The sequence below is a fragment of the Bombina bombina genome, chromosome 4, assembly GCF_027579735.1.
Source record: "Bombina bombina isolate aBomBom1 chromosome 4, aBomBom1.pri, whole genome shotgun sequence".
Taxonomy (NCBI): Eukaryota; Metazoa; Chordata; class Amphibia; order Anura; family Bombinatoridae; genus Bombina; species Bombina bombina.
Window position 1 is genome coordinate 691707249 of NC_069502.1, and position 25614 is coordinate 691732862.

The window sequence follows — 25614 nt, forward strand, 5'->3', positions numbered from 1 at the left end:
AAGCCTTTTCCGTTCTCAAGCAGTTTGGATAAAGAGCTTTCTATCTGTATGTGTATCTATGCATTTATATGAGTAGATATGTTGGAAAAATGGCTCAGATAGACTTGCTTAACACAGGGTTGCCACACACCTTAAATTTATAAAAAGAGTTATATCTGCCAAGCGCAATAAAACGAGGTACTCCTCTATATTTTTATGAAAAAAGGTAAAAAAAAACAAGAGAAAAACTCTCCAAACTACCACTGTTCAGCAAAGCTCTTAAACTCATACTTCTGACCTGTGTCTATCTGACAGAGTCAATCACAGTTAAAGGCCACATGCTTAAAAGGTAGGGATGGGCGAATGTGCAAATTTTCGAATTTCGAATCTAGAACGAATGTTATTACCGAAATTCGAATTCTAAATTCGAATGTCGATAAGAACGAATATTCTTAAAAATTCGAAAATCGAATGTTATTTACAGTTTTCGAATGTCACTTTCGAATTCGAATGTTTATAATTATATGTTTACATTCGAAATTCGAATTTTTCGAATTCGAATATAAATTCGAATTTTTCGAATTCGAATATAAATTCGAATTTTTCGAATTCGAATATTGCATAATTCGAATATTACATTTAAAAGCATTAGAAATACTATTACAATCTAAATTCGAATTTTTCAAATTCGAATACACGTATTGCATAATTCGAATATTATATTTAAAGAAAAAGCATTAGAAATACTATTACAATCTAAATTCGAATTTTTCGAATTCGAATACACGTATTGCATAATTCGAATATTACATTTAAAGAAAAAGCATTAGAAATACTATTACAATCTAAATTCAAATTTTTCAAATTCGAATATTGCATAATTCGAATATTACATTTAAAGAAAAAGTATTAGAAATACTATTACAATCTAAATTCGAATTTTTCGAATTCGAATACACGTATTGCATAATTCGAATATTACATTTAAAGAAAAAGCATTAGAAATACTATTACAATCTAAATTCGAATTTTTCGAATTCGAATATTGCATAATTCGAATAATACATTTAAAGAAAAAGCATTAGAAATACTATTACAATCTAAATTCGAATTTTTCGAATTCGAATACACGTATTGCATAATTCGAATATTACATTTAAAGAAAAAGCATTAGAAATACTATTACAATCTAAATTCGAATTTTTCGAATTCGAATACACGTATTGCATAATTCGAATATTACATTTAAAGAAAAAGCATTAGAAATACTATTACAATCTAAATTCGAATTTTTCGAATTCGAATATTGCATAATTTGAATAATACATTTAAAGAAAAAGCATTAGAAATACTATTACAATCTAAATTCGAATTTTTCGAATTCGAATATTGCATAATTCGAATATTACATTTAAAGAAAAAGCATTAGAAATACTATTACAATCTAAATTCGAATTTTTCAAATTCGAATACACGTATTGCATAATTCGAATATTACATTTAAAGAAAAAGCATTAGAAATACTATTACAATCTAAATTCGAATTTTTCGAATTCGAATATTGCATAATTCGAATATTACATTTAAAGAAAAAGCATTAGAAATTCTATTACAATCTAAATTCGAATTTTTCGAATTCGAATATTGCATAATTCGAATATTACATTTAAAGAAAAAGCATTAGAAATACTATTACAATCTAAATTCGAATTTTTCGAATTCGAATTTTTTCGAATGTAATCGTAAAATTCGAAACCGAATATTCGAAAATCGAATGTTAGAATGTTATGTAAACATTCGAAATTCGATTCGAATGAACGAATGTGTTAAAATTCGTGCCGTTTTTCGAATGTTGCGAAACATTCGCCCATCCCTATTAAAAGGTTAACAGTTAGCATTAAAATTAAAACACAATGGATTATGGTTACTACCTGATGAGTTTTTCGCTTACTAGTAAAATAGAATGCTTAAAGGGACAGTATACACTCATTTTCATATAACTGCATGTAATAGACACTACTATAAAGAATAAGATGCACAGATACTGATATAAAAATCCAGTATAAAACTGTTTAAAAACTTACTTAGAAGCTCTCAGTTTAGCTCTGTTGAAAAGGTAGCTGGAAAGCCCACTGCAAGTGGGAATTAAGACACTCCCCCCCTCCCCCCCTCCCCCTTCTTTTGCATATGAAAAGACCATTTACACAAACAGGAGCAAGCTGGAGAAGGTAGCTGACGGTATTCTCATAAAACTTTGGGGCTTGGTTAGGAGTCTGAAAATCAGAGCAATGTCATTTAAAGATAAGCAAAACTATACAATAAAAAAAAAAAACCCTTTATGGGCTATATAAATAGATAATCTACAAAACATTTATGCAAAGAAAAAAAATGAGTGTATAATGTCCCTTTAAGTAAACTGTCCTTTAAAAGAATGCCAATAAAGGAATTTGTAAAGTGCTAATTTTAACATTTACAACTGTCAATTATTGTCAGCCAAGTAAATGCAGTTTATGTATTTCATTCCTGAATTGCAACCTGTGGGCTGGACACAAGCAGCGATTTGCAGCTGCATGCATATGCTGTTCCTAGTTGACTCACAGGCTTACAAGGTGAAATATTATGCAGGGGTTAAACACATAAGCTTGATTCTATAAAACTCATTGGCATGGAGTGAAATCATTATGCCAGGCCTCCCACTGGCAGACCTCACTAAATACCCTAAAAAAGGGGTCTGACATCCAGGAGAGCTGCCTCATATAATAAGCAATAAAGTTACTGGAATGGAGAATTTTGCAAGGATGAGTAATAACAAAAATATTTTTTAACCAAACACAATTTTTTCAGCGTATTTAATTTTGCATTTGCTTCTAGTTTTTCACATCTTTTTCTCAACCAGAGTAATAATAGAATATTTTGAGACAAATTCGCTAGCTTACATTTGTTAAGATAAAATGGCAAGACCTGCAGGTTTAAAAATCTTAGTGAATACGATGAGACCTGGGTGAGAACTTCACACATGCTCAAGGAACATCCCTGTTCAGCACACTTGAAAAGACTTTTACTTTAGAAAATAAAAGATGCTTTATATTTTGTTCTCTTTGGTATGACTGTACCTTTGAATTTTGAAATTATATTGTATACCAAATACAATTTTTTTCTGTGTACATTAAATATAATTTTAAAAACAATTTTAATGCACTCTATTAATATAAGTTTTTAACACATACTTAAATTTCAATTTTTACTTCCTAGTAGGGTATAACCCTTACCAAGATACACAGACCTAAACTGGATTAGCCCCCAATAACATTTTTAACAGAAACTTCATTCAGGGCCAGATTACGAGTGCCGTGCTAACTGATGCGTGCAAGTGATATCAGGTTTATCGCTGCTGTTTGCATGTTTGGGAAGTAGCACATGTATTACAAATAGAAAGTAAACGCGTTCGGTCAAGCGCAATTGAATTTAACACGCGTCAGGATTGCGTGATATCAGAGCTCTGGTTAACTGTTATGTTCAAATAAAAATACAATTATACACTAATAATAACACCATCTAATTAAAATGATTTAACCCCCCCCCCAATTGTAATAAAATGTTATAAGAGCTCTAAGATATGAGATCTCAGGTATTAGAAAAAAAGGACTGCAAAGGGCTTTAACATAAAGATACATACATATATATGTCTAAATATATATATACATATATATATATATATATATATATATATATATGTTTATATATGTGTATATATGTATTTTTATGTGTATATATGTATTTACAGACATATATACACATATAAATATATATATATATATATATATATATATATATATATATATATATATATATATATATGTGTGTGTGTGTGTATGGGCATTGGAGCCCTTTGCAATCAAGTACCTGAAAACATGAAAAAGCATTTTTATGCAATTTTCATATTTAATAAATTGTTATAATGTGCTTTTAGAGTAAATATTCCACATTCCAATGTACTTCACATAGGGGAATATGTTCTAAGTATTTATAAATAAAGATGCCTATATATATCTGTATATATTGATACCTATATATAATAATTTTGCCACAAGGAGTCATATATATATAGAAATATGTAATTATGAATAAATAGAACATAATTCTTCTATGTGAAGAATATTGGAATGTGAAATATTCATATTTCATGTCGGGTTAGCACACTTGAGAAAATGCAATCGGGATTGCGCACAAGGGGCTTAGTTTTTTTCACTTTTTGCGCTCTATTGAAGTCTACGAATATGTAGATGGTCACGATATTCTAACGTCTGCTTTTTGCATGTGTTGGGTTAGCATGTGAGCAGGAAACTTTTTACTTTCAACTTGTAATATGAGCGGTACCTGACGCAGCAAAAAGCCGAAGTCGAGCACAGTTAACGCGGGAGCGTTAAATAGCACTCGTAATGTAGCCCTCAATTGGTTAGATCTTTATTAGATCAGGTTAGATCAATTATTGTTTTTATCATATTTAATATACAAGAAGTGGTAATAACAATTTGGTGGGGGGCTAACCTGTCATCAGCCCCCCTTAAAGAAAATTGGATGAAAAGTTATGTTTTGTTATTTGGAGCTGGTACCTTTTATGGAATACATGGCGGCTCCTACAAAATAATACAAGGTTTTGAATGTTAGAGCTAACATAATAATCATTTGATCTAACCTGATCTAACAAAGATCCATCAGCCTGAATATTTTTTGTCTGAAATTTGAAAGTGTGTGGGGGGGTTAGCCCCCTAATTTAATACTTAATATCTCTGTAATTATGTTAGATTTAACTAAACAACTGACTGATCATACCTGATTGAACAAATATTTGTAAAACTATGTAACTTTTCTCCCAATTTTTTGTTCAGGCGGGCTGATGACTGGTTAGCTCCCACCAAATAATTGTTAATATGTTAGATCTAACAAAAACAACAACTGATCTAACAAAGATCTAATCAATTGAATGATATTTGAGAGAACATTAAAGAATCAGGCCCATAGTTATAAAGATAAACTAATGCCAAAATAATTAACTAGAAACCAACATGAAGTTGCCTGGTGTTCATTCCATTTATGTACTTAATTTATGTCAATAAAATATTTAATTCTTAAAAAAATAAATTAAAAAAATAGAGCATTTTATTTTTGCTTTAATAAGTCAAGTCTAAGAGCCCAAAGACTGTATCAGCAAATAGGTAAAACCTATAATTATGCTCCCTGCGTCTTTAACATAGGAAAGTGCAGCTGTCTATAGGAGAAAAGTATTCAGCTGTTCCTAAACATAAACTTTACAAATTAAATTATTTTACTTCATAAGGCTAAATACCTGTAGCTTTGCTACCCCCCAGATGAGTCCTTTCCCTTTTTACTAACCTTGTGATATGATAATGCCCCTGAATTCTGTAATCTTAGGTGCGTCAGGACTCTGAGCTGTCTGTAAAACCAGGAAGAGGAAATTATTTTCAAGAGTATGCAAATTCTGAAAAATTGTTCCCTCCCTATGAGATGATACTGGCTGTGCTGGAAGTGAATACACAGTGCTTAGTGCTTGTCTGAGTTACCTGCTGGTGATTTTGTGTAATTGATAAAATGATAAATAGTATATATATATAAAAAAAACCTGTGCAGTATGCTTTCATTATTTATTTTGTCCCCTTTTCCTGTAATTCCATTCTGAAATTGTGAGCATTTCAGTTCCTGTTAGAAATGGAAGTGCAGAACACTATTTATAAATTTATAAATGTCCCTAATTGGCCACAGCAGAGAAGGTAACTTAAGTTACAACATGGCAGCGCCCATTGTTTTATAGACACTAAAACGTTACATTTATTTTGTCACTATTTAAACAGCTAATGAAACTTTAAAAATTACATCTACATGTTATTCTCAGAATTATCTTTTCTTTGAATGCATCATTTTATCTAGCATTTATTTAGTGTTTAATGTCCCTTTAAATTTACAATATGCAGATTTATTAAAATACAGGCAAACTAGAGTGCAGCTGGAAACAATAAGATACGTTAGGGCACATTTAAGTTAGGATTTTAAACTCATTCCACGTCTTACAAACTGTGTTTAAGAATGTTTGTCTCCGCATTCAAAGAACTAATTTGTCGCACCCTTAATGAGTGACGCTCCTTAACTACTTTGCTTTTTTTTTAAATGTCTTAAATGTGATAAAACAGACTAGAGTTAGCTACTTTATCAGTTACTACTCAAAATCATGGGGAAGATTACAAGTGGTGCGCTAATGATAGTGCGGGACGCAATATCGCTGTTTTTATGTGTTTATATGTGTAAATATGTATGTGCACACATACATACATATATACACATAAATACACATGTATACACTTATATACACACACATATATATAGGGCTACTTAGGCTAGATGGTAGATGGTACCTTGTGCCTTTAAAATATGTTTATTGATAGTACTGACCAGTTCTACCTCTGATCCTGTCCCTTGTTTAGTGACATTTGCGTAGATAGACAGTATGCATCACTAAGGTATATTTCCTACGCCATATATTTTTACCTGTACTGAAGTGTTTCAGTAATTTACCAACGATTGTTATACTTTAAGTTTATTGTAACAAGTGTAATAGTCACGATCACATTAGGGGCATGGCAATGATATCATGATGACATCATTGGGGGCGGATACTCTCCCTCTATTTACCTGACTGGCTGTATGGCCCCTGTAACAGAGCCAGTGATTTTCTTGTGCTTACCAGCGTAAGTACACTGCAATTATCTAATTAAGTGATTTGCTTCATTATCCTTGCTAGTCTCTCAGTACTTGTGAGCCACTCTACATTAGGCATTAGCATGAGTTAACTACATATAAGGTTTTTAGCACTAACAGTGTTGCCTTTTGCCTAATGCAATATAAGTAAGATTTTGTTACACAGATCTGGTTTGTTTGTATATCTAAGACAGATTGTAGCATATTTCACTCAGCGCTAAGGACGGGCTATGTATATATTGTATATATTCTTTTTGTATGATACACATAGGGTATATTGTTTCACCTATAAATGTACTTATTTGGTATGTATTTTATTTTTAACAGGTGTTTTATCATTAGGGGTGTATGTTGCCAGGGTAACCCCTTTGGCGGTTTTTCTGGTAATGGGAGGGGTTTAATGCCTTTATATTGTTTGTAACTTTTTTCACTTTTGTTGGTTTGATGAAGGGGTGAACACCCCGAAACGTCACTGCAAATAAAACTCAAGTTTGAATATATTTCAAGACCAGTAAGTACTTTGTTCAACATCTACTGTCTATCTGCCTCTTAGCACCCTGGCATTTGAATACTGTTAGTGTGAGTGCACTTAACCTACCTCCTATTACACACATATAAATACCTTAAAACATGCAATATCATTTTTACTTGTTTAATGTTTTAATGTGTTTTTAATGGAAATACTTGAAATTCCTTTGTTCTTCACATAAAATAAAATGTCCTTTTTATTTTAACCCCTTAACGACCAAGGACGTACCTGGTACGTCCTCAGGGGTTTCAAGCGCTGGAAGTGATCGGGATTGCTTCCAGATGCTTTCAGGGTATTGCAGCGATGCCTCGATATTGAGGCATTGTGCAATACCCTTTTTTTAACAATTTATGCAGAGAGAGCCACTCTGTGGCCCTCTCAGCATCAGCCAGCGATGGTGCCGATCGTTGGTGTCGTGGGAGGGATAGCAGTGAGGCAGGTGGGTGGCCCATCGCTGGTAGAGCTCCTACTTCCTTCCTGTTAGCGGGGATGATGGGTCTGGGAGCGCACGCGAGAGGGCGGGAGAGCGGGAGGGATGGGAGCGCGCATGGGACCGCTTCACTATGGTACATATTTAGTGAAAGGGAAGGAGGGAGAGGGGTGTATATAAATATTGTGAAAGGGATCTGGGAGGGGGTAGGGTATTGAGGGGGCAGCTACACTACAGAAAAATGTTGTTGTTTTTTTAAATAAAAAAAAGCAATTTTTTTTGCAAACTGGGTACTGGCAAACAGCTGCCAGTACCCAAGATGGCGACAAATAGGAAGAGGGGGGAGTGTTAGAGAGCTGTTTGGGGAGGATCAGGGAGGTTGGGGGCTAAGGGGGGATCCAGCACTGCAGAATACTTATAAAAAATTAAAAAAATTATATATATATATATATATATATATATATATATAAAAAGCCTTTTATTTTAGTATTGCCAGTACTTAAGATGGCGGTGACAATTGTAAGGTGGGGAAGAGAAGAGAGCTGTTTGAGAAAAGAGCTGTTAGGGAGGGAGTAGGGGGTGGGCTGTGTCAGGTAGGAGGCTGATCTCTACACTAAAGCTAAAATTAACCCTACAAGCTACCTAATTAACCCCTTCACTGCTGGGCATAATACAAGTGTGGTGCGCAGCGGCATTTAGCGGCCTTCTAATTACCAAAAGGAAATGCCAAAGCCATATATGTCTGCTATTTCTAAATAAAGGGGACCCCAGAGGAACATTTGTGCCATAATTGCACAAGCTGTTAGTAAATAATTTCCGTTAGAAACCTAAAGTTAGTGAAAAAGTTAACCATTTTTTTTTATTTGATTGCATTTGGTGGTGAAATAGTGGCATGAAATATACCAAAATGGGCCTAGATCAATACTTTGGGTTGTCTACTAAAAGATATCAGATATCAGTGTTACAATGTAACTATCGCTAATTTTGACAAAAAATGGTTTGGAAATAGCAAAGTGCTACTTGTACTTATTGCCCTATAAGTTGCAAAAAAAAAAGCAAAGAACATGTAAACATTGGGTATTTCTAAACTCAGGACAAAATTTAGAAACTATTTAGCATGGGTGTGTTTGGTGGTTGTAGATGTGTAACAGTTTGGGGGTCAAAGTTAGAAAAAGATATTTTATAATTTTTTTATAGTAAATTATAAGATATGATGAAAATAATGGTATCTTTAGAAAGTCCATTTAATGACGAGAAAAACGGTATATAATATGTATGGGTACATTAAATGAGTAAGACGAAAATTACAGCTAAACACAAACACTGCAGAAATGTAAAAGCAGCCCTGGTCCTTAACGGTAAGAAAATTGAAAAATGGTTTGGTCACTAAGGGCTTAAAATATTAATATATATATATATATATATATATATATATATATATATATATATATATATGTGTACATACAATATATATCAATATCAGTATATATTCATATAGATATTTAGGTATAGCATAGCTGCCCATATTTTAAAAAAGGTTTTCAGGGACACTATGCAGGAGTAACTAAAAGAAAAGGAATTCCTATGGCACTACTTGATATATCAAAAACCCTTAAATCCCATATATATAATACTCTGTATATGTAGAGTTACTATTGTGGGTTATAGGTGCTGTGTATTATAGTTAGATACCAGCGTATTAAGGAGAGGTAAAGGACCAACTCCTGAACAGAATACATTTATAACACTCTTAGGTTTAGAGAAAGCTGTTCAGATGAACAGTTGATTGCAGTAAACAGCTTAAAGGGACACTGAACCAATATTTTTTTGTTTCATGATTCAGATAGAGCATGCCATTTTTAAGCAACTTTATAATTTACTCCTTTTATCAATTTTTCTTTGTTCTCTTGCTGTCTTTATTTGAAAAAGGTTCAGAACCCTGGGCAGCCCTTGTTTATTGGTGGGTGAAATTATCCACCAATCAGCAAGAACAACCCATGTTGTTCACCAAAAATGGGCCGGCATTTAAACTTACATTCTTGCTTTTCAAATAAAGATATCAAGAGAATGAAGAAAATTTGATTAAACTAGAAAGTCACTTATAATTGCATGCTCTATCTGAATCATGAAAGAAAAAATTTGGGTTCAGTGTCCCTTTAACATAGAATGTTAAAGATGAGGTGCAATTAAAACTAAAACTTAGCTTTTATTGGATCATAAAAAAAATAGGAAAGTAAACACTTTAAAAACACACCTAGCTACCTCCAGTAGTGTAATGTATAATAATGGTAGAGTGAGTTCTCAGCAATTTAATGCATTAATAGCTTAGAGCTAGCATGAATTACCAGCAATAATAATATATAGCTGGTTAATTGCAGTACAAGTTACTCAGATGAGCGATTTGTAACACCACTGGTTCCAATTGTGATGTAAATAATACATGCTTTTTTACATCAATAAGCATGTTGCCAAATCTTACAAATGCATAGATAAGCTTAGAAGTTGGCATACGTTAATAATAAAGCGATTGGAACATACCTTAGGAGTAATATACCTTTAGAGTATCATGTATAGCAGTTCCATGCATTAATAGTTAGGAGATAGCTCAAGACTTGCCTGCAATAGTAATATATAGCTGGTTAACTGAAGTACAATTTACTCAGATGTGCAGTATGTAACACCACTGGTTTCAATTGTGATGTGAGTAAACCGTGCTCTTTATATTAATAAGCATGTTGCCAAAGCTTACATATGCAAAGATAAGCTTAGCAGTTGGCTAAGTTAATAATACAACAATTGGAGCCGGTAATAATATACCTTTAGAGTATGTGGTGTTAACAATTGTTAAATGCACATCAGATTAACAGAGTTGAATTAACTAAATTCCCAGAGCAGCTACACAAGTTAAGGCTATAAGCGGGCAAACGCACTACCTAATGAGCGAGTAATCATTTTTTAAAATTATTTTATGTAATGTATTGTTAGACTTTTTTATTTTTTGTAATCTTAGATTAATTTTTTTTTTTTAAGTAATGTAAGCTTTTTTATTGTATTTTTTTTTGTTTGTTTTTTGTTTTTGTTTTTTGTAATCAGAACATTATTGAAATTAATATGTTATGATACATATGTTTAGGAGACGCAGCTCCTTTATTTCACACTTACAATACATGTCATATTTCTATTATTACAAATAATATTGCCAATTATCTTAACAAATAATTTGATTCAGCATCCTTCTACTCTGAATCTGAAATACAAACTTCTATCTAACCTAAGATAAATTCTTTCATGCTAACATGGTCACCTATACAGAGAATAACTTCCTTTCCTTCACCTACCTAAACCTTTATTGCCTTATTTCAATACCGTAACCTCATACTCAGGTTAAAAACTTCCCCTTTTCCGAACACAAAGCCTGATCCATGGGAGAATTTGTGTTTCTACTTGGACCGCTAAGCCCGTTTATCACTTTGTTATCTATCCTCTATTATTTATAGTGATTGGAAAAAGTTCTCAGATTCTGCGAGATGGATCCTATTAAGTGCAACATAAGTTGTATTTGTTAGATTACATTAACACTCAGGATTTCAGGTTGTACAAATACCCCTAATTTCCATTTAGTCTCTTATGGATCGGTCTATCTTAACCTTGCCTAAAGGCAAACGTAGAAAAGGGGCATCTTAAGGACTTGGGGGAGAGAAGAGATGCAGGAGAGGGGAAGAAAGAGAAAAAAAAAAAATAAATAAAAAAAATTATCCTCCAGGTACTGACAGGGCCTGACCCTGCTTATCTTCCAAAATCAAGCGGGATCGGGTGCATTGAAGGCAGTGTAGCGGTACCAAGGGGAAAAAACCACCTCAACCTCTCATGAGAACTATTGGTTAGAGAACCATGGTCTGAAGAGTAAACCTTGCTCTATTTGATGTTGTACCCAGGCTGAAGATTTAAAGTGGATCACCGCCTGTCTTTGCATCTCCAAAGGGAGTGAGTGAATATATTTCTTCCATTTACTAAAAAATCTAGCAATAATTTTCGAATTATTAACTCTTACCTGACACTGTTCCAGCACGATTTGGTGCTGCACTTCTTTTAAGAATTCTGTGAACCTAGGTGGGTTGTGGCTTCTCCAGTTTTTTAAGATTATATTCGCACTGTCAGAATAAGTAAATTAATGACTCTATTGTTGGGTAGGGAAACCGAGTATTATATCTGGTATAAGGTCAATTTGAACTTTGTCCCCATTATTTTGCAGGCCCAAACAGTTATCTTCTGCCAGAATTGTAATATTTTGGGGCACTTCCAAAAACAGCGTATAAAATCTGTCTGTTCTTTGCAGCATTTGGGGCAGTTCCTATTATCATAGCTCCATTTTGCCAGCCTAGCAGGCGTTAGATATGCCCTTTTTAATAGTTTCATATGAGTTTCTTTCCATGTGTGCATAAATGTCGCCCCTGCTACCCGCGTAATACTCAGTATAATAGTCTCGCTCTCTACCACAACCTTTTCTTTAGCCCACTTTAATGATATATCCAGAGTGTTTTTCTGACCCAGGAGTTTCATAATAGTGTAATAGATTTGAGAGATAGTGTTCACCCCCTCACGATATTGTGAAATAATATTTTTCCAATATTTGCTGTCTATCTCAAGACCTGTATCTTGTCTTAATTTCTCGACCCAGTGCCTAGCTTGTAGATATGCGAAAAAACTGGACCTCAGAAGATCAAACTGCTGTAGGATACTCTCAAAGGAGAGCAGCCTCAGATTACTCCCTTCACATATCTGAATTACATAGTTCACTCCTCGTTCTGCCCATAGCTCGAATATCGAAGGATTTAAAGCTGCTGATAAGCTAGGGTTACCACGTAGAGGTAAGAATTCTGATTTCCGAAAATCTATTCCCAACTCCTTACATATTTTCTGCCAAGCCTGTACAATATACTTAAAAGTAAATAAATGATTTATTTGGTCTGGAAGCTTACTTGCTGGATGGTGAAGAATTGCCTTTAGATTGAACGGTTTTATCAGCATGGATTCCATCTCGTAAAACGAGATCAAGCTTGTTTCGGTAATCCAGTCCAGAGCAAATTTTGCTACTGCTGCATAATTGTAGAATTTTAAGTTAGGACATGCCATTCCTCCAAAAGCTTTAGGTAATGTTAACTTGAGCAGTGATATCCACGGTTTCTTACCTTGCCAAATAAATTGATTAAAGGACCTATTCAGAAGAGCCAGATCTTTCTTATATAACAGGAGAGGGAGGTTCTGTAAAAAATATAGAATTTTAGGAAATAAGACCACTTTAATTAGCATAATTCGGGCAGTGAGTGAGAGAGGAAGGTTACCCCAACTCTGTAGTTTCAAAACTAAGCCCTTAATGCATTGTTTGAAATTGAGCTTGTACCAACGATTAGGGTCCCTGCTTAACATGATTCCTAGGTATGAAATCTGCGTAGATTCTATAAATGGATGGTAACTCTGACCTAAGGGTTTACGGATCCACATAATCTCAGATTTTTCACAATTAATTTTGTACCCTGAAAAAGAACTGAACAAATTACATATTTCCAGAAGACGAGGGATAGAGTCCTCCGTATTACTGAGAAAAAGTAGGAGGTCATCTGCAAACAGAGATAGAACTAGCTTATGTCCTCCTACCTGAATACCATGTAATTCTTGCCTTAAATAGGTTGCCAGAGGTTCAAGGGAGAGATTAAAAAGAAAGGGCGATAACGGGCACCCTTGCCGAGTGCCTCGCCCGAGCGTAATCTTCTCCGTTGCTTCCCCATTCACTATAATTGTGGATGTTGGCTCCTTATATAGCTGAGTAATAAATTGTTGGAAGATACCAGATATACCGAATTTCCCCAGGGCTGTTATTAGATGATCCCAGATAATAGAATCGAACGCTTTCTCAGCGTTGATCATGAGAATAGCGAGATCTGGTTTAGGGTGGGTTCTCTGTATTTCCACTTTATTCCAAAAAAAATCCAGGACCAGTTGTACTTTCCTTAGATTCTTAACAGGGTTTCTACCTGTCATAAAACCGGTCTGATCTGGGTGCACCAAATATCCTAAAGGAACTTTCAATCTATTCGCAAGAATATAGGTAGGGATTTTATAGTCCTGATTCAGGAGTGAGATGGGCCTATATGATGAAGGCATTTCTAGATCTTTGCCTTTCTTGGGAATCAAGACTATATTGGATGCCGCAAACAAATGAGACTGTGGTTTATTTAGAATATAATAATCATTGAACAATTGGGCAAGAACCGTGGGGACCTGATCGAGAAGTAATTTATAAAACTCTGCAGGTAGGGAGTCTGGCCCAGGAGTTTTCCCCAGTTTTAATTTTTTTATGGTGTTAACAATTTCTTCAATTGCAATAGGTTCATTTAATCCTTGTAGATCTTCTCTCTCAATTTGGGGCAGGGTAAGCCCATGCCAAAACTGTTGCTTCGAAAGAGTATCGATCTGCTTAGCTGCATATAATTCTTGGAAGGTATGTAGGAAAGCTTCTCTAATTTCTAAAGGATCAGTCACTCTAGTGTTCCTGAATTTTACTGCTGAGATATAGTTTTTCTGCTGTCTGATCTTAACAATTCTTGCTAAATATTTAGCTGAGACACCTTGGGCCCCTGAATAAAGGGCCTTCAGTTTAAAATCCTCTGAGACAGAGTGTTGTTTCAGGAAAAGATCATAGAGCGCTTTACTGTCTTTATATTTATGCCACCACTCAACAGAAGGGTTACTGAGATATTTCCTGTAATTATTACTTAGAGTATTCGCAAGTTGCTCCTCCCTTTTTCCCAAATTGCCCGCATTCTTGCCGTGTATGCCTTAATCTCCCCTCTAAAAACTGCTTTCGCAGTTTCCCAGAAAATTTCTGGTCTGTTTAAATAATCTTCGTTTTCAGCCCTAAATTGGTACCATCTCTTTTGAATCCATTTTTTAAAGTGAAGATTATTAAAAAGATATTGAGGGAAATACATCCTTCTGTTGTTTGGCATAGTTTTATCACTTAAACCGATCTCTAATGTGATAATAGCGTGATCAGAGATCACCATATCACAAATATCTGCCCATGTTTTCATTTTAGCCATATGTTTAGCTATTTGAAAATAGTCTATTCTAGAAAAAGAAGAGTGTGCACTCGAGGCACACGTATATTCCCGACGATCCGGGTTTTGTGCCCGCCATATATCGTATAATGCTAATTTCTTTCTAAACCTTTGAAGTATATCTGTTTCCCTAGCTTTCCTTGATACATAGCTGGTCTTTGATCTATCTAAAACGTGGGAGAAGGCCATATTAAAATCACCGACAACCACTACATTTTTTCCAGCATACAAAAATAGTTTCAGACTTATGTCTTCCCAGAATCTTTTATCAATCAGGTTGGGACCATATATATTACAGAAAACAAAATTAAAACCATTCACTTTGATCTCAAGAATTTGATATCTCCCATTAAAATCATTTTCTACTGAGATAATTTTGTAATCCAACTGTTTACGAATTAAAATAGCCAGACCTCTCTTTGCTTTGTCGTATGGGGTGAACACTACCTCCCCCACCCATTTGGTTCTAAGTTTAACAGCCTCCTTTTGTCTAAGATGGGTCTCCTGGATAAATGCTATGTCTGGGTTTTGGCGTCCAAGGTGCCTGATAATCAGCTTCCTCTTACTTGGGCATGAGATCCCTCCAGTATTCCACAATAATAATTTTAACTTAACCATTTAAACTATTACAAAAAAGTAAGAGAGGAGGGGGGGAAGAAAAAAATTATATATTTTTTTTACAGATAAAATCCCCCCTCCCCCGCACCTCAATACAGAAATCTCTAATCCTCTACCTCTCTTCCCTCCTAAATCCTTACTATCATAGTTCCTTTTCAAATAGTCAGCCATCTTTCTCTTGTCTGTCTCAGTTCCCTGCACAACCAGCATTATCATTCTTTTTGAGACCCCTTCTCCCAGCTACGGTACCATTTATTATAGTCCTATGCTCTGACAATATGACTTAATCTCTTCAAGCTTCGTAAAGCTATGAGATTCGCTGTCTTTTTCCAGAATCACCTTAGCAGGGTATACCAACCTTGCCTTTAAATTGGCTTTAATCATTTTAGAGCAAAATGGGGCCATTTCACTACGCCTATTTTGAGTTTCTAGTGAGAAGTCCTGAAATAATAGAATTTTGTTGGAACCGAGCATGATATTATTGTTCTTGCGGTATAATCTAAGGATATGGAACTTGTCTTGGAAATTCAAGAATTTGATAATTACTGCTCTCGGTCTTGACTGACCATCTGAATTTCCTCTAGGTGGGCCTAATCTATGAGCTCTCTCTATCGGAATTCTTACGTTTTCAATATTACTTCCTACTAGTTTTGGGAGCTGTGTGGCTGCAAAGCTTATCAGGTCTTGATACTCCGCAGTTTCCGGCAGCCCAAAAACCCTCAGGTTGTTGCGCCTTGACCTATCCTCTAGTTCTTCTATTTTGGTTTGCAGCAAAGAAAGTTTAGCCTCATGTGAGTTGGTCATCTGATCTTGTATTACTGATCTATCTTCTAGATCTGAGACTCTAGATTCTATTTCATTCATACGAGTTGAAAACTGCTTTATTTCATTAGTGACTGTTGCCATTTCTTGTTTCAAAGCTTCGAATTGTGGCATAACTAACTCTGACATCTGTTGAGTTAGCAGAGTATTGTCTAAACAAGTCGCACCTATTTCGTTCGGAATCTGTGTTTCTGAACTACTCTCGTTGGGTTTGAGCTTTTTATCTCTTGCTTTGGGTGGCATGCTGGTTGAAGAGGGTTTAGAATGTGAAATAAATCTTTCCATGTATTTAGTGAAAAGTAAATAGTGACTACTACCAGAACTTTACTAGCAGATTAAATCCAAACTGTATCTATTGATCTTTACTTTGAGAATAGCTCAAGACAACTAGCTATTAAACAGTACATAATTGAGAGAAAGTTCCACAAGAAAATAGTGAATAAGTGTACACTTAAAAAACTAAAAATAACCAGCCATCAAACCCAGCTGGAATCGATCTTAAACAGTGCACTTGGTTCAAGGTGTATTATATTATACACACAACCTAACAGGGATGTGAATCAAAGGAATATGGTATACGTATTCTATTGAGTTTATGACTAAAGTGAGGAGAAAATCATATAGTGCATTTGTTAAACATTTATATCAAACCATGCGTGAGAAAACAAAAGCTCAAATGACAAAAAAAAACAAAAAACAAGATACGAAAAAAAAGTGTGCATACCACTTAGAGAATTTCTGTTGATCTCAGACTGCTAGCTTTAAGACAAGAAAGCCACTATACAATTCGCACCTTAACCACTTTACAAAATGAATGTAAATTTAAAGTGAGGCACTATGGACTAAAAACCAGCTTCCTTCTAGTTTTTCCTTCTTTTCCTGTTCCTTCCCTTTTCCTTTAACCCTGCTTACATACCTATAGCCAATTCCCCTCTCCCACCTAACAAAACTTCACAGTTTAGCCAAAAAATACCTACTGAGCCTTTTATATGGAACTCAATAGAGAGGGAGGGAGCCAAGGAGAAGGGAGATAGGAAAAATAGGTTTTTCTCTTTCCTTTCCTTCTTTTTTAATTTTTTTTCCCCTCTCTTTGTTTTAAAGAGGAACTCCGCCTCAAACCTTTTACATTAAAGCTATCATATTGGGTAGGATAAACAGGGAGAAAGATTGCTATATAATTATATATCTAGAAGCTTTCTATAACAATTATTCTGTATATAGATATTGTAGCCCCTTATTAAATACTGGGCCTGTATATTCCTGACCAGTATTTTTACCAGCTCTGTAGGTTTAGATTTATCTTTACCTAGTACACAGATCAAATTCTACTGTATTATACACAACGTTAAACTCCTCAAAACACAGTTATGATCTGAAACCTTTTCCCATCAGATTTGTACTAGGTCAGGGTTACACTAGGACCCTCCATTTACAAGTTGGTTATTGTTATAACAATCAAGATTGGGGGTTATTTAAGTAGGAAAAAAGTTCTTTATTTTCCTTCAAAGTCTCTTTAATCCTTCAGATTAGGTATAACACTTTGATATTGCCGGTTTTTAATTATAGGCAATGTCTCTTTGGCATGTCTTTATATAGAAATGTCCCAAAACTCCTCTATAGAACGTGGGTAGACAAGCCCTCTATAGCAAAAACAGAAATAGGCCTTCGTTTTCCTCCCAGTCCGTGGGTAGTTTAATTATGGGAGCCGGGAGAGGTTATTGTTAAAAATGGAGGAGAAACTGCTTTTCCTCCGCTTTTGGAGCGATTACACCCCCTCCAGCTCACTATGACCCAAGATAACCAGAGTATTTGGCCGTTATTTAATATGCTCCTAGATGAAGTTAAACAGGCAGTCTTACCAGTCCGGGCAGTACAGACCTTGCCCCTGCTACCTGTTCCACTCCGGTATCCACACTCCAACTGTCAGTTCTGTTCTTCCCAGCGGTTCCGGTTCACGGATACGGACTTCCTGCGTGGCACACTTCCTGTGTCGGGGTGCCGTGCTTTTCCAGCTATAGCTTCTAGGGGGGGAATTGCCAGTCGCGGTAAGATGAAAAGGCCAATCTCGGACACCTCCGTGATCGCCGCCTCCGCTACTGCAGACTTGTCTCCACTCCCATTCTAGGCATTCGGTCAGATATTTCCACCAGCTTGCTTGCTTATCTTTAGGTAGGATACTTCCATGCAGGAACGCCATTCGGCGTCACGACTCTGCTCCTGAGTCAATATGCAATTATGGTGCCGGCATCTGCTGAGAACCATCCAGGCCAGGTAATGTCTCACCGGCCAAGGAAAAAACACAGGTGGGGGATGTTCGATCTTGCCCTTCACACCAGAGCACTGTGCTAGCGTCCCGGTTGCTGCTAGCTCCTCCCCTTCCGGTCACCGAAAGCTTTATTATTGTAATTGTTTGTAAGTTAGTATTTTTTTAATTTAGGTAATTGGGGTTAATTTAGGGGGTGTTAGGTTAGGGGGCTTAGTAATTTAATTAGTTATTTGAGTTGTGGGGGTTTGGCGGTTTAGGGGTTAATAGTTTTATTAGGATTATTGCGTTGTGTGGGTTTGGTGGTTTAGGGGTTAATAGTTTTATTGGATTATTGCATTGTGTGGGTTTGGCGGATTAGGGGTTAATAAATTTATAAGGTTTGTTGAGATGTGGGTTAATGGCAGATTAGGGGTTAATAGTTTTAATAGGTACTTTGCAATGTGGGTTAATGGCAGATTAGGGGTTAATAGTTTTAATAGGGACTTTGCGATGTGGGTGAATGGCGGATTAGGGGTTAATACATTTATTAGGTAGTTTACGATGTTGGGGTTGGCGGATTTAGGGGTTAATACATTTATTAGGTAGATTGCGATGTGGGTGAATGGCGGATTAGGGGTTAATAGTTAAATTAGGCATATTACGTTGTGGGGGTTGTTGTTTTAGGGGTTAATACTTTTATTAGTTCCAAAGTGGGGGGTTTGCGGATATAGGGGTTTTACGTGTCAGGTTTATTTTTTGGAGGCGGGTTAGACTTTTACGAGAGATTTGAGTTTTTATTTTATTTTCTTAGGCACCGGCAGTTTCTAAAGTGCCGTAAGTCACTTGCAACTCCAGAAATTTGTATTTACGCTCATTTCTGGACATCGCTAGTTTATCCGACTTACGGCACTTTATGAATTGCCGGAGTCGTATATGTGATTCCCCAATGTGCAGGGTGAAATTACGGGCGGTGCAGGTTACAGAAGTTGCGCTGAAGCTTGTGCCGCATATGTAATCTTGCCCTATAAGTGTATACTGTTTAGGAGTTGACACTCCTGCAGGAGAGCCATGCCCATTTATGGTTTGAATAGCTCCGCCCACTCAGATAGAACCCTCAAACCAAGCTCATTAAATGCTTGTATTATAATTTAGCCATATTGATTGTTTAAAGTAATAGGAGATTAAGTATTTATGTAGGCCCATTTTAGTAAATTTCATGCCACCGTTTCGATTTAAAATGCGATCATATTAAAAGAATTGTTAACTTTTTTCACATACTTTGGGTTTTTCACTGAAATTATTTACATACCGCCTGTGCAACCATGACACAAATGGATGTAAAAGTGTCTCTGGGATCCCCTTTGTTCATAAACAGCAGACATGCATTTGCCATTGTTTTTGGCAATTAGGCCATTAATTGCAGCTGTGCACCATACTAAAATTCCTGCCAGTGAAGTTGTTAATCAGGTAGCTTGAAAGGTAAATTTTAGATGTAGTTTAGAGATTACCCTCCGACCTGACATATTTCACACTCTGATCCCTCCCAAACAGCTCTTTTCCCTCCTTCCCTCGCTCCCTCACCCCCCCCCCCCACTTGTCACCACCATCTTAAGTACTGGGAGAGAGTCTGCCAGTAAGCAGTTTAGGGATAGTATTTTTTATTTCAGGAGTGTAGAGAGCCCTCCTCACTCACCCACCTCCCTAATCCCCACAAACAGCTCGCAACCCCCCTCATTAGATGCCACCATCTTAGGTACTGAAAGCTTTCTACCATTACCTAGTTCATTGAGGGTTGCTGTTTTTTAATATTAATTTTGTAAAAAAAATTCTGAAGTGTAGCGGTCCCCTTCCACCTTTCCCCAACTGATTGTCACTGAGAGACCGCACTCCCCCCTCCTTTCCCCCCTTTTCCATAGTGCAGTGTCCCATCCCTCCCTCTCCCTTCACTTTTTTTTCCTATGAGGAAGGGTCACTCCCACCTCCTACCCACTTTGTGGCTGGGCCACCCACCCTCCTTCCACCTTCCCACCCGCATCTCCCGCCAGCACCAACAGAAATTGTTACAGACAGTGATACAGACTGTGTCACTGTCTGTAACTATCTGACAATCTACCTTCATATAGTAATGGGAGCATGATCAGCATTCCCTTACAAAATGAAGGGATATGCCTTCTGCCTTAGAGCCAACAGCCTGGACCGCAGCATGAGGTAGAAGGTAGGATGTAGCTACTAAGCCAACAGGGTACGCTGGGCAAAGTACCCTGTGACGTAGTAGCTACGTCCAATAGGCTTAAGAGGTTAATTCAGGTAAAATCATCATATATCAAAGCGAGAAAACTCGCTTTGCATATTATGTATATAAAAGAGCACTTAACATTTTAAAAATATAATTTTTACATAAAAAAGGTCAAGTCAAAGCTATTTATTTTGATTTTAAATCTAACAGGAACTGCATGCTAGTGTACAACAGGTCCTTAGAGTTATAGTACATCCTAGTGCTTGTTAAACGCTAGGATTTACTAGTGGAACAAATAAATGGGGACTTTCAGTCATGAAGTTCCTTTATTTGTCTGAATTGTTCGCAGTGCTAAGAATGCTATTTTGCTGTGAGGTAATCTTAGCCAATCGTGCGCTAGCTATCAAGCATGGCGCCAGTTGGCCTGCACAGCTATTGGCTAAGAGGTGGAAATCACCTCACAAAATAGCGTTCTGCCATGGGCTGCCTGAGGAGCTCAGTGCGGCATACGCTAAGTATTTTATACTTCATGACTGAAAGTCCCCTTTATTTGTTCCACCGGTAAATCCTAGTGTTTCGCAAACACTAGGATTTACTATCACTTTAAGGACTGATACAGTCTGGCTTGTACAGAACTCCCACTTCTATTATCATTTATTTATTATTTATTGGTGAACATCGACTTGCTTTGAAAGCATAAAAAATATGTTTCTGTAAAGGAACATCCAATTAAAAAAAGGCAACAAATCTAACATTATAAGATACCATCTAGCTGTCTGTAATAGTCTGTAGTGTGATGTTTTTGACAACAAATTATTAGACACATTTAATACAGAATAAAAAAAAAAAGTTTGTTAAACTGATCTTAAAGTGAATAGGGTTTAATTTTTTTAAGAAGAATGGTTCTTTGTATGTGGTTACAATAAAGTTAACCTATCCTCCTCTAGTACCACAATGTAGCGTAATAATACTCTCCACTTCTCCACAGGGAAGACTGCATCCAGTAGTTGCTAGGGACGTCTTGTTCATTGAACCTGTAAGATCTACCCAGCGTTATGAGTGATGGAGTTGGGAATAAAGAAAATACAGAAACAAGTAACATGTTGGTGATAAAGCGATGTTTATTTTCCTTCCATTTCAGCCCGTTTGCTCATTGTTTCCCCTTTTACAACTACCCATTAAATCTTCACATTATTCCATTTATGATTTCTGTTCCATGTCACACAACCAGCGGCTGTTCAGCACAGTGCTGGTATCAGGTCGGCTTGCAGGGTTGTAATCCAGCATCTGTTGTATAAGAGTCTTACATGCATTGTCTATGGGCACAGACGCTGGGAATACTACCCCCCTTTTTTGCATCTCAACCAATAATGCAACATTTGATGGATCAAAAGGAAAAACACCAGTCACCATAACAAAAAGCAGCACTCCAAGGCTCCATATGTCAAACTTCTTTGCATCGTATGGAAGACACATAATTACCTGCAGAAACAAACATGTTAGGAACTAGACATGGTAAATGGCGGTAAACACAAGCTCTGTAAGGCTCTGGAAAATAATAAAAAAGGTCTGGGACAAGTATAAGCCTATCCTAAAAAATAAGTAACATGTTATATGGATAGACTTGATGGATCTTTTGGTTCTTATCTACCGTCAAATATTATGTTTCTATGTAGAAGCCTTCTCTTATTGTTATTACATTTTCTACAGTGGGTATATTATTCCATCAATCCAACACCCATTGTACAATATTACAATTATTACACTGGCCATTTCCCCTGTCAAAATCAGATACTAAATCTTTTCAATGTTCAAGTAGGTCATGGAAGTGACTAAAAAAGTTTATGCTTCATATAAAAAAAACCCTGCATACTGGCAAACTGCCAGTACCTAAGATGGTAGGGATGAACTAACTAATGAACTACTTAATTGTCGGGAATTTGAAAAGTGTGGTGTGCAGCTGCAATTAGCGTCCTTCTAATCACGAACAAACAATGGCAAATCATGCAATTCTGATATTTCCAAAAAGGTAAAAAAATGTTTTATATGATCCCATTTGTCGGGGAAATGGTGACATAAAATATACCAAAATGGGCCCTAGATCAATAGCTTGGGTCATCTACTTAAAAAAAATATATAGTTTTGATACATAAATAAAAAAAGGCTATATTTCTGTTTAAATGGTGTAATAGCAAAAATGCTAAAAATGTCCAGGTATATTGGACAAGTTTTTATTGAAATTCATAGCAGTGAAGGGGTTAATACATGTGTACAAATGTACTGTATAGTAAAAAAATCTCTAATCCCTATGTAACCTGCAAAATTTAGATTTGAAGAGTAAACTATGTTTAGGTAAATAATTTTAAAATAATAACAAAGGAATATTAGAGTTCTGGCTCAATGGAAAGATATTTGAATACTTTAAGATTTAAGTCAGTATGCAAGCCAAGAACTTTTATTTAAGGGTGAAGAGTTGCTATGATGATTTTATTTTTTGTATGCACCCCACCTATTTTACTATTATTTTTTTAATAAACATTCACTGGATACCTATCACTTGCTGGGGTCACCCTCCTCACCCACTTTATTAACTATTCTTAGACTTACCTCAGGTGGACTATAGGCAAGGGACCCGCAGTATGTAGCAGAAAGGTCTGTAGGGCCTAGGGAGGTTTTCGCGAAGCTGAAGTCAGTGATTTTGGCTCTTCCATTCTTGGTAAGAAGCACATTTTCACATTTTAAGTCACGGTGGACCAGGTGATGCTCATGTAAGTAGTGTACAGCACTGGCAATCTCTCTAAATAAGCGTTTGTCATTTGGCGGTTTTATTCTTTCTTCTTGTTGCACCACAGTCAAGAGATCTGTCTCGCACATCTCCATGATGATGTACTGTAGACTGTTGTTTGTTTTGATTAACTCAAAGATATGAACAATATTAGGGTGATGCAAAGACCTTAGGATAGAAGTTTCCCGGGGCAAGAACTTAGTAACAAACTCTGGGTCTATTCGTTTGGTATCATACTCTTTGATTGCTACTTTGCATTTGTAGGTCACTGAGACAGCCTCCTTGACCTTGGAGAACAAACCGTCACTGATTGTCCGTCTTACCCTGTAGCCAATGCATTTCAATAAATAGTCACCACGGTCTCTGAGACTGGCAGACATGAGAGCAGAATGGCAGTCTTGCAGGGTTTATAAAGCTGATGAGCACTGCTTTATGCTCTTCCCCACTGACTCTAAGACTCAAGCTCAACAAGGGTTCTCAGTTACCAATATGCTCAGTTATGATGTCATAGTGCCTGAGGTGCACAGGGTGGTGCAACTAGAAGCCACTGTATATACTGTATATTTTTTTCTCAAGACTGATGTCTAAAAGATGAAAAGAATAGCTAAGAAACAATAAAACCACAGACTGATTATAGGTACTGATATCTATGTCTATACTGCATATCTATAAGCTCTGGTAATAATGCAAAGTGTGTTCAATCAATTTTTCTACAAATGAAAATGGCCTCAAAATGTATTTTAAATTGTCTTTACACATAACTTTTATTGCATCTCTAAGGTTAAATATCAATAATTATCAAACAACGCAAAACAACCTAAGTAGCTGCCCATTTAAGAACATTAAAAACACTGCACTATGTTTTTTTTTAAATCTCTTTTTGTGCTGCTGCTGGCTTTTAGCATTAGCACAAGCAAATACTTTAAAGTTTAAGTTGATCTCTGGCTGCTCCTCTGCTACCCTGAAGATGTACTCTATAGGAAATAGTGGTTTAATGAATTGCTGTTAATGAACAAATAATGGGGTTGATTCTTTTCTTACCGATTGTGTTTATCTGTGCTTTTACGGAACCCAATATTTTTATGGGTCACAGTGCCTAACGGCCATAATTGTGACAGATATGAAAGAGATAATAAACATTTGCATATTTATTATTATGATATATTTTATATTTGTATATGAAAGCAACTCTCAATTACCAATCATTCTTTCATAGTTTCTCTTTGTTTAGGTATAGAAAGGAACAAAAAAACAAAAAACAATATAGTGTAATACTGATATTTTCCTCTATTACATCTATATATAAATTTATTGCTCACCTTGTAATATCTCACCAATATAAGTTACGTAACTGGCATGGTGAGAATAAATCCTTGTCTGTAGTAATGTTGAGATGTCCTGCAGAGAACTTCAATTCTCTAATGTTTTTCCAAAGGATGTTTAGAAAGTGTAGGGTTCTGTCTCCATACAGGTAATCCAAAATTTAGGGATTATGTAATTTGAGCACAATACCCCAATTAAAACCCAGTCATTTATTGACAATTACAAATATCTTATATTCCTAAATAAAGAATATTAATTATGAATGTTAAGTCAACCATAAAGACCTCTAACTCGAAGAAAGTATGAGGTCTGTATGGTAAAAAGTTTAAAAACAACAGCAATATCTCATAAATGTATGTGCAAATAAATGCTAAAGTGTAAAGTATAAAAAGTATTTAAATGTTCCAGAAGGCTCCCTGGTGGTCACACGGGCATCAATCCCTGATCCGAACATCGGATACTCAAATTATATAAATGCACAATAACTTTTGAGGACTTTGTTTACAGCACTCAAAAATCCGAACTTACAATATAGCGTGCACATTTACCTATTCCCCCATAGAAATCAATAGAGGAAAAAAAGTGGTAAAAACCTAATACCCCAATCTTGCGCAAACCCGATCGCATATTCTCATCTGCGACAAGAAAATATGAATATTTCACATTGCAATGCTCTGCACATAGAAGAATGTGTTCTGTTTATTCATAAATCCATATTTCTATATATATCTGATGTTTTTTTGCAAAAATATATATTT

At 35.8% G+C, this 25614-nt stretch overlaps 2 protein-coding genes across 4 annotated transcripts in view; both read right to left on the minus strand.

Moving 5' to 3' along the window:
* Positions 1-5461, minus strand: part of TRAF3IP2 (TRAF3 interacting protein 2) — a 121821-nt gene extending 116360 nt beyond the window's left edge. Inside the window, exon 1 of one of the 3 annotated variants that reach the window (XM_053710869.1) lies at positions 5374-5461. The gene's annotated coding sequence lies outside the window, so the exon portion shown is untranslated. The remainder of the gene's footprint in view (positions 1-5373) is intronic. The other 2 variants (XM_053710867.1, XM_053710866.1) reach the window with 2 other exon arrangements.
* A 16487-nt stretch (positions 5462-21948) lies between these two features.
* Positions 21949-23913, minus strand: TSSK6 (testis specific serine kinase 6). The gene is made up of 2 exons (XM_053712183.1): positions 23356-23913; positions 21949-22230 (listed from the first exon to the last, which is right to left on the minus strand). The coding sequence occupies exons 1-2, from the start codon at positions 23911-23913 to the stop codon at positions 21949-21951; spliced, it is 840 nt and encodes a 279-aa protein (XP_053568158.1).
* Positions 23914-25614: the final 1701 nt, after the last annotated feature.

Coding starts and splice junctions, on each gene's coding strand:
- TSSK6 (XM_053712183.1), bottom strand. CDS start 23,913: ATGTCTGCCAGTCTCAGAGACCGTGGTGACTATTTATTGAAATGCATT. Junction 22,231..23,355: donor TTGCCTATAGTCCACCTGAG/GTAAGTCTAAGA, acceptor TTGTTTCTGCAG/GTAATTATGTGTCTTCCATA.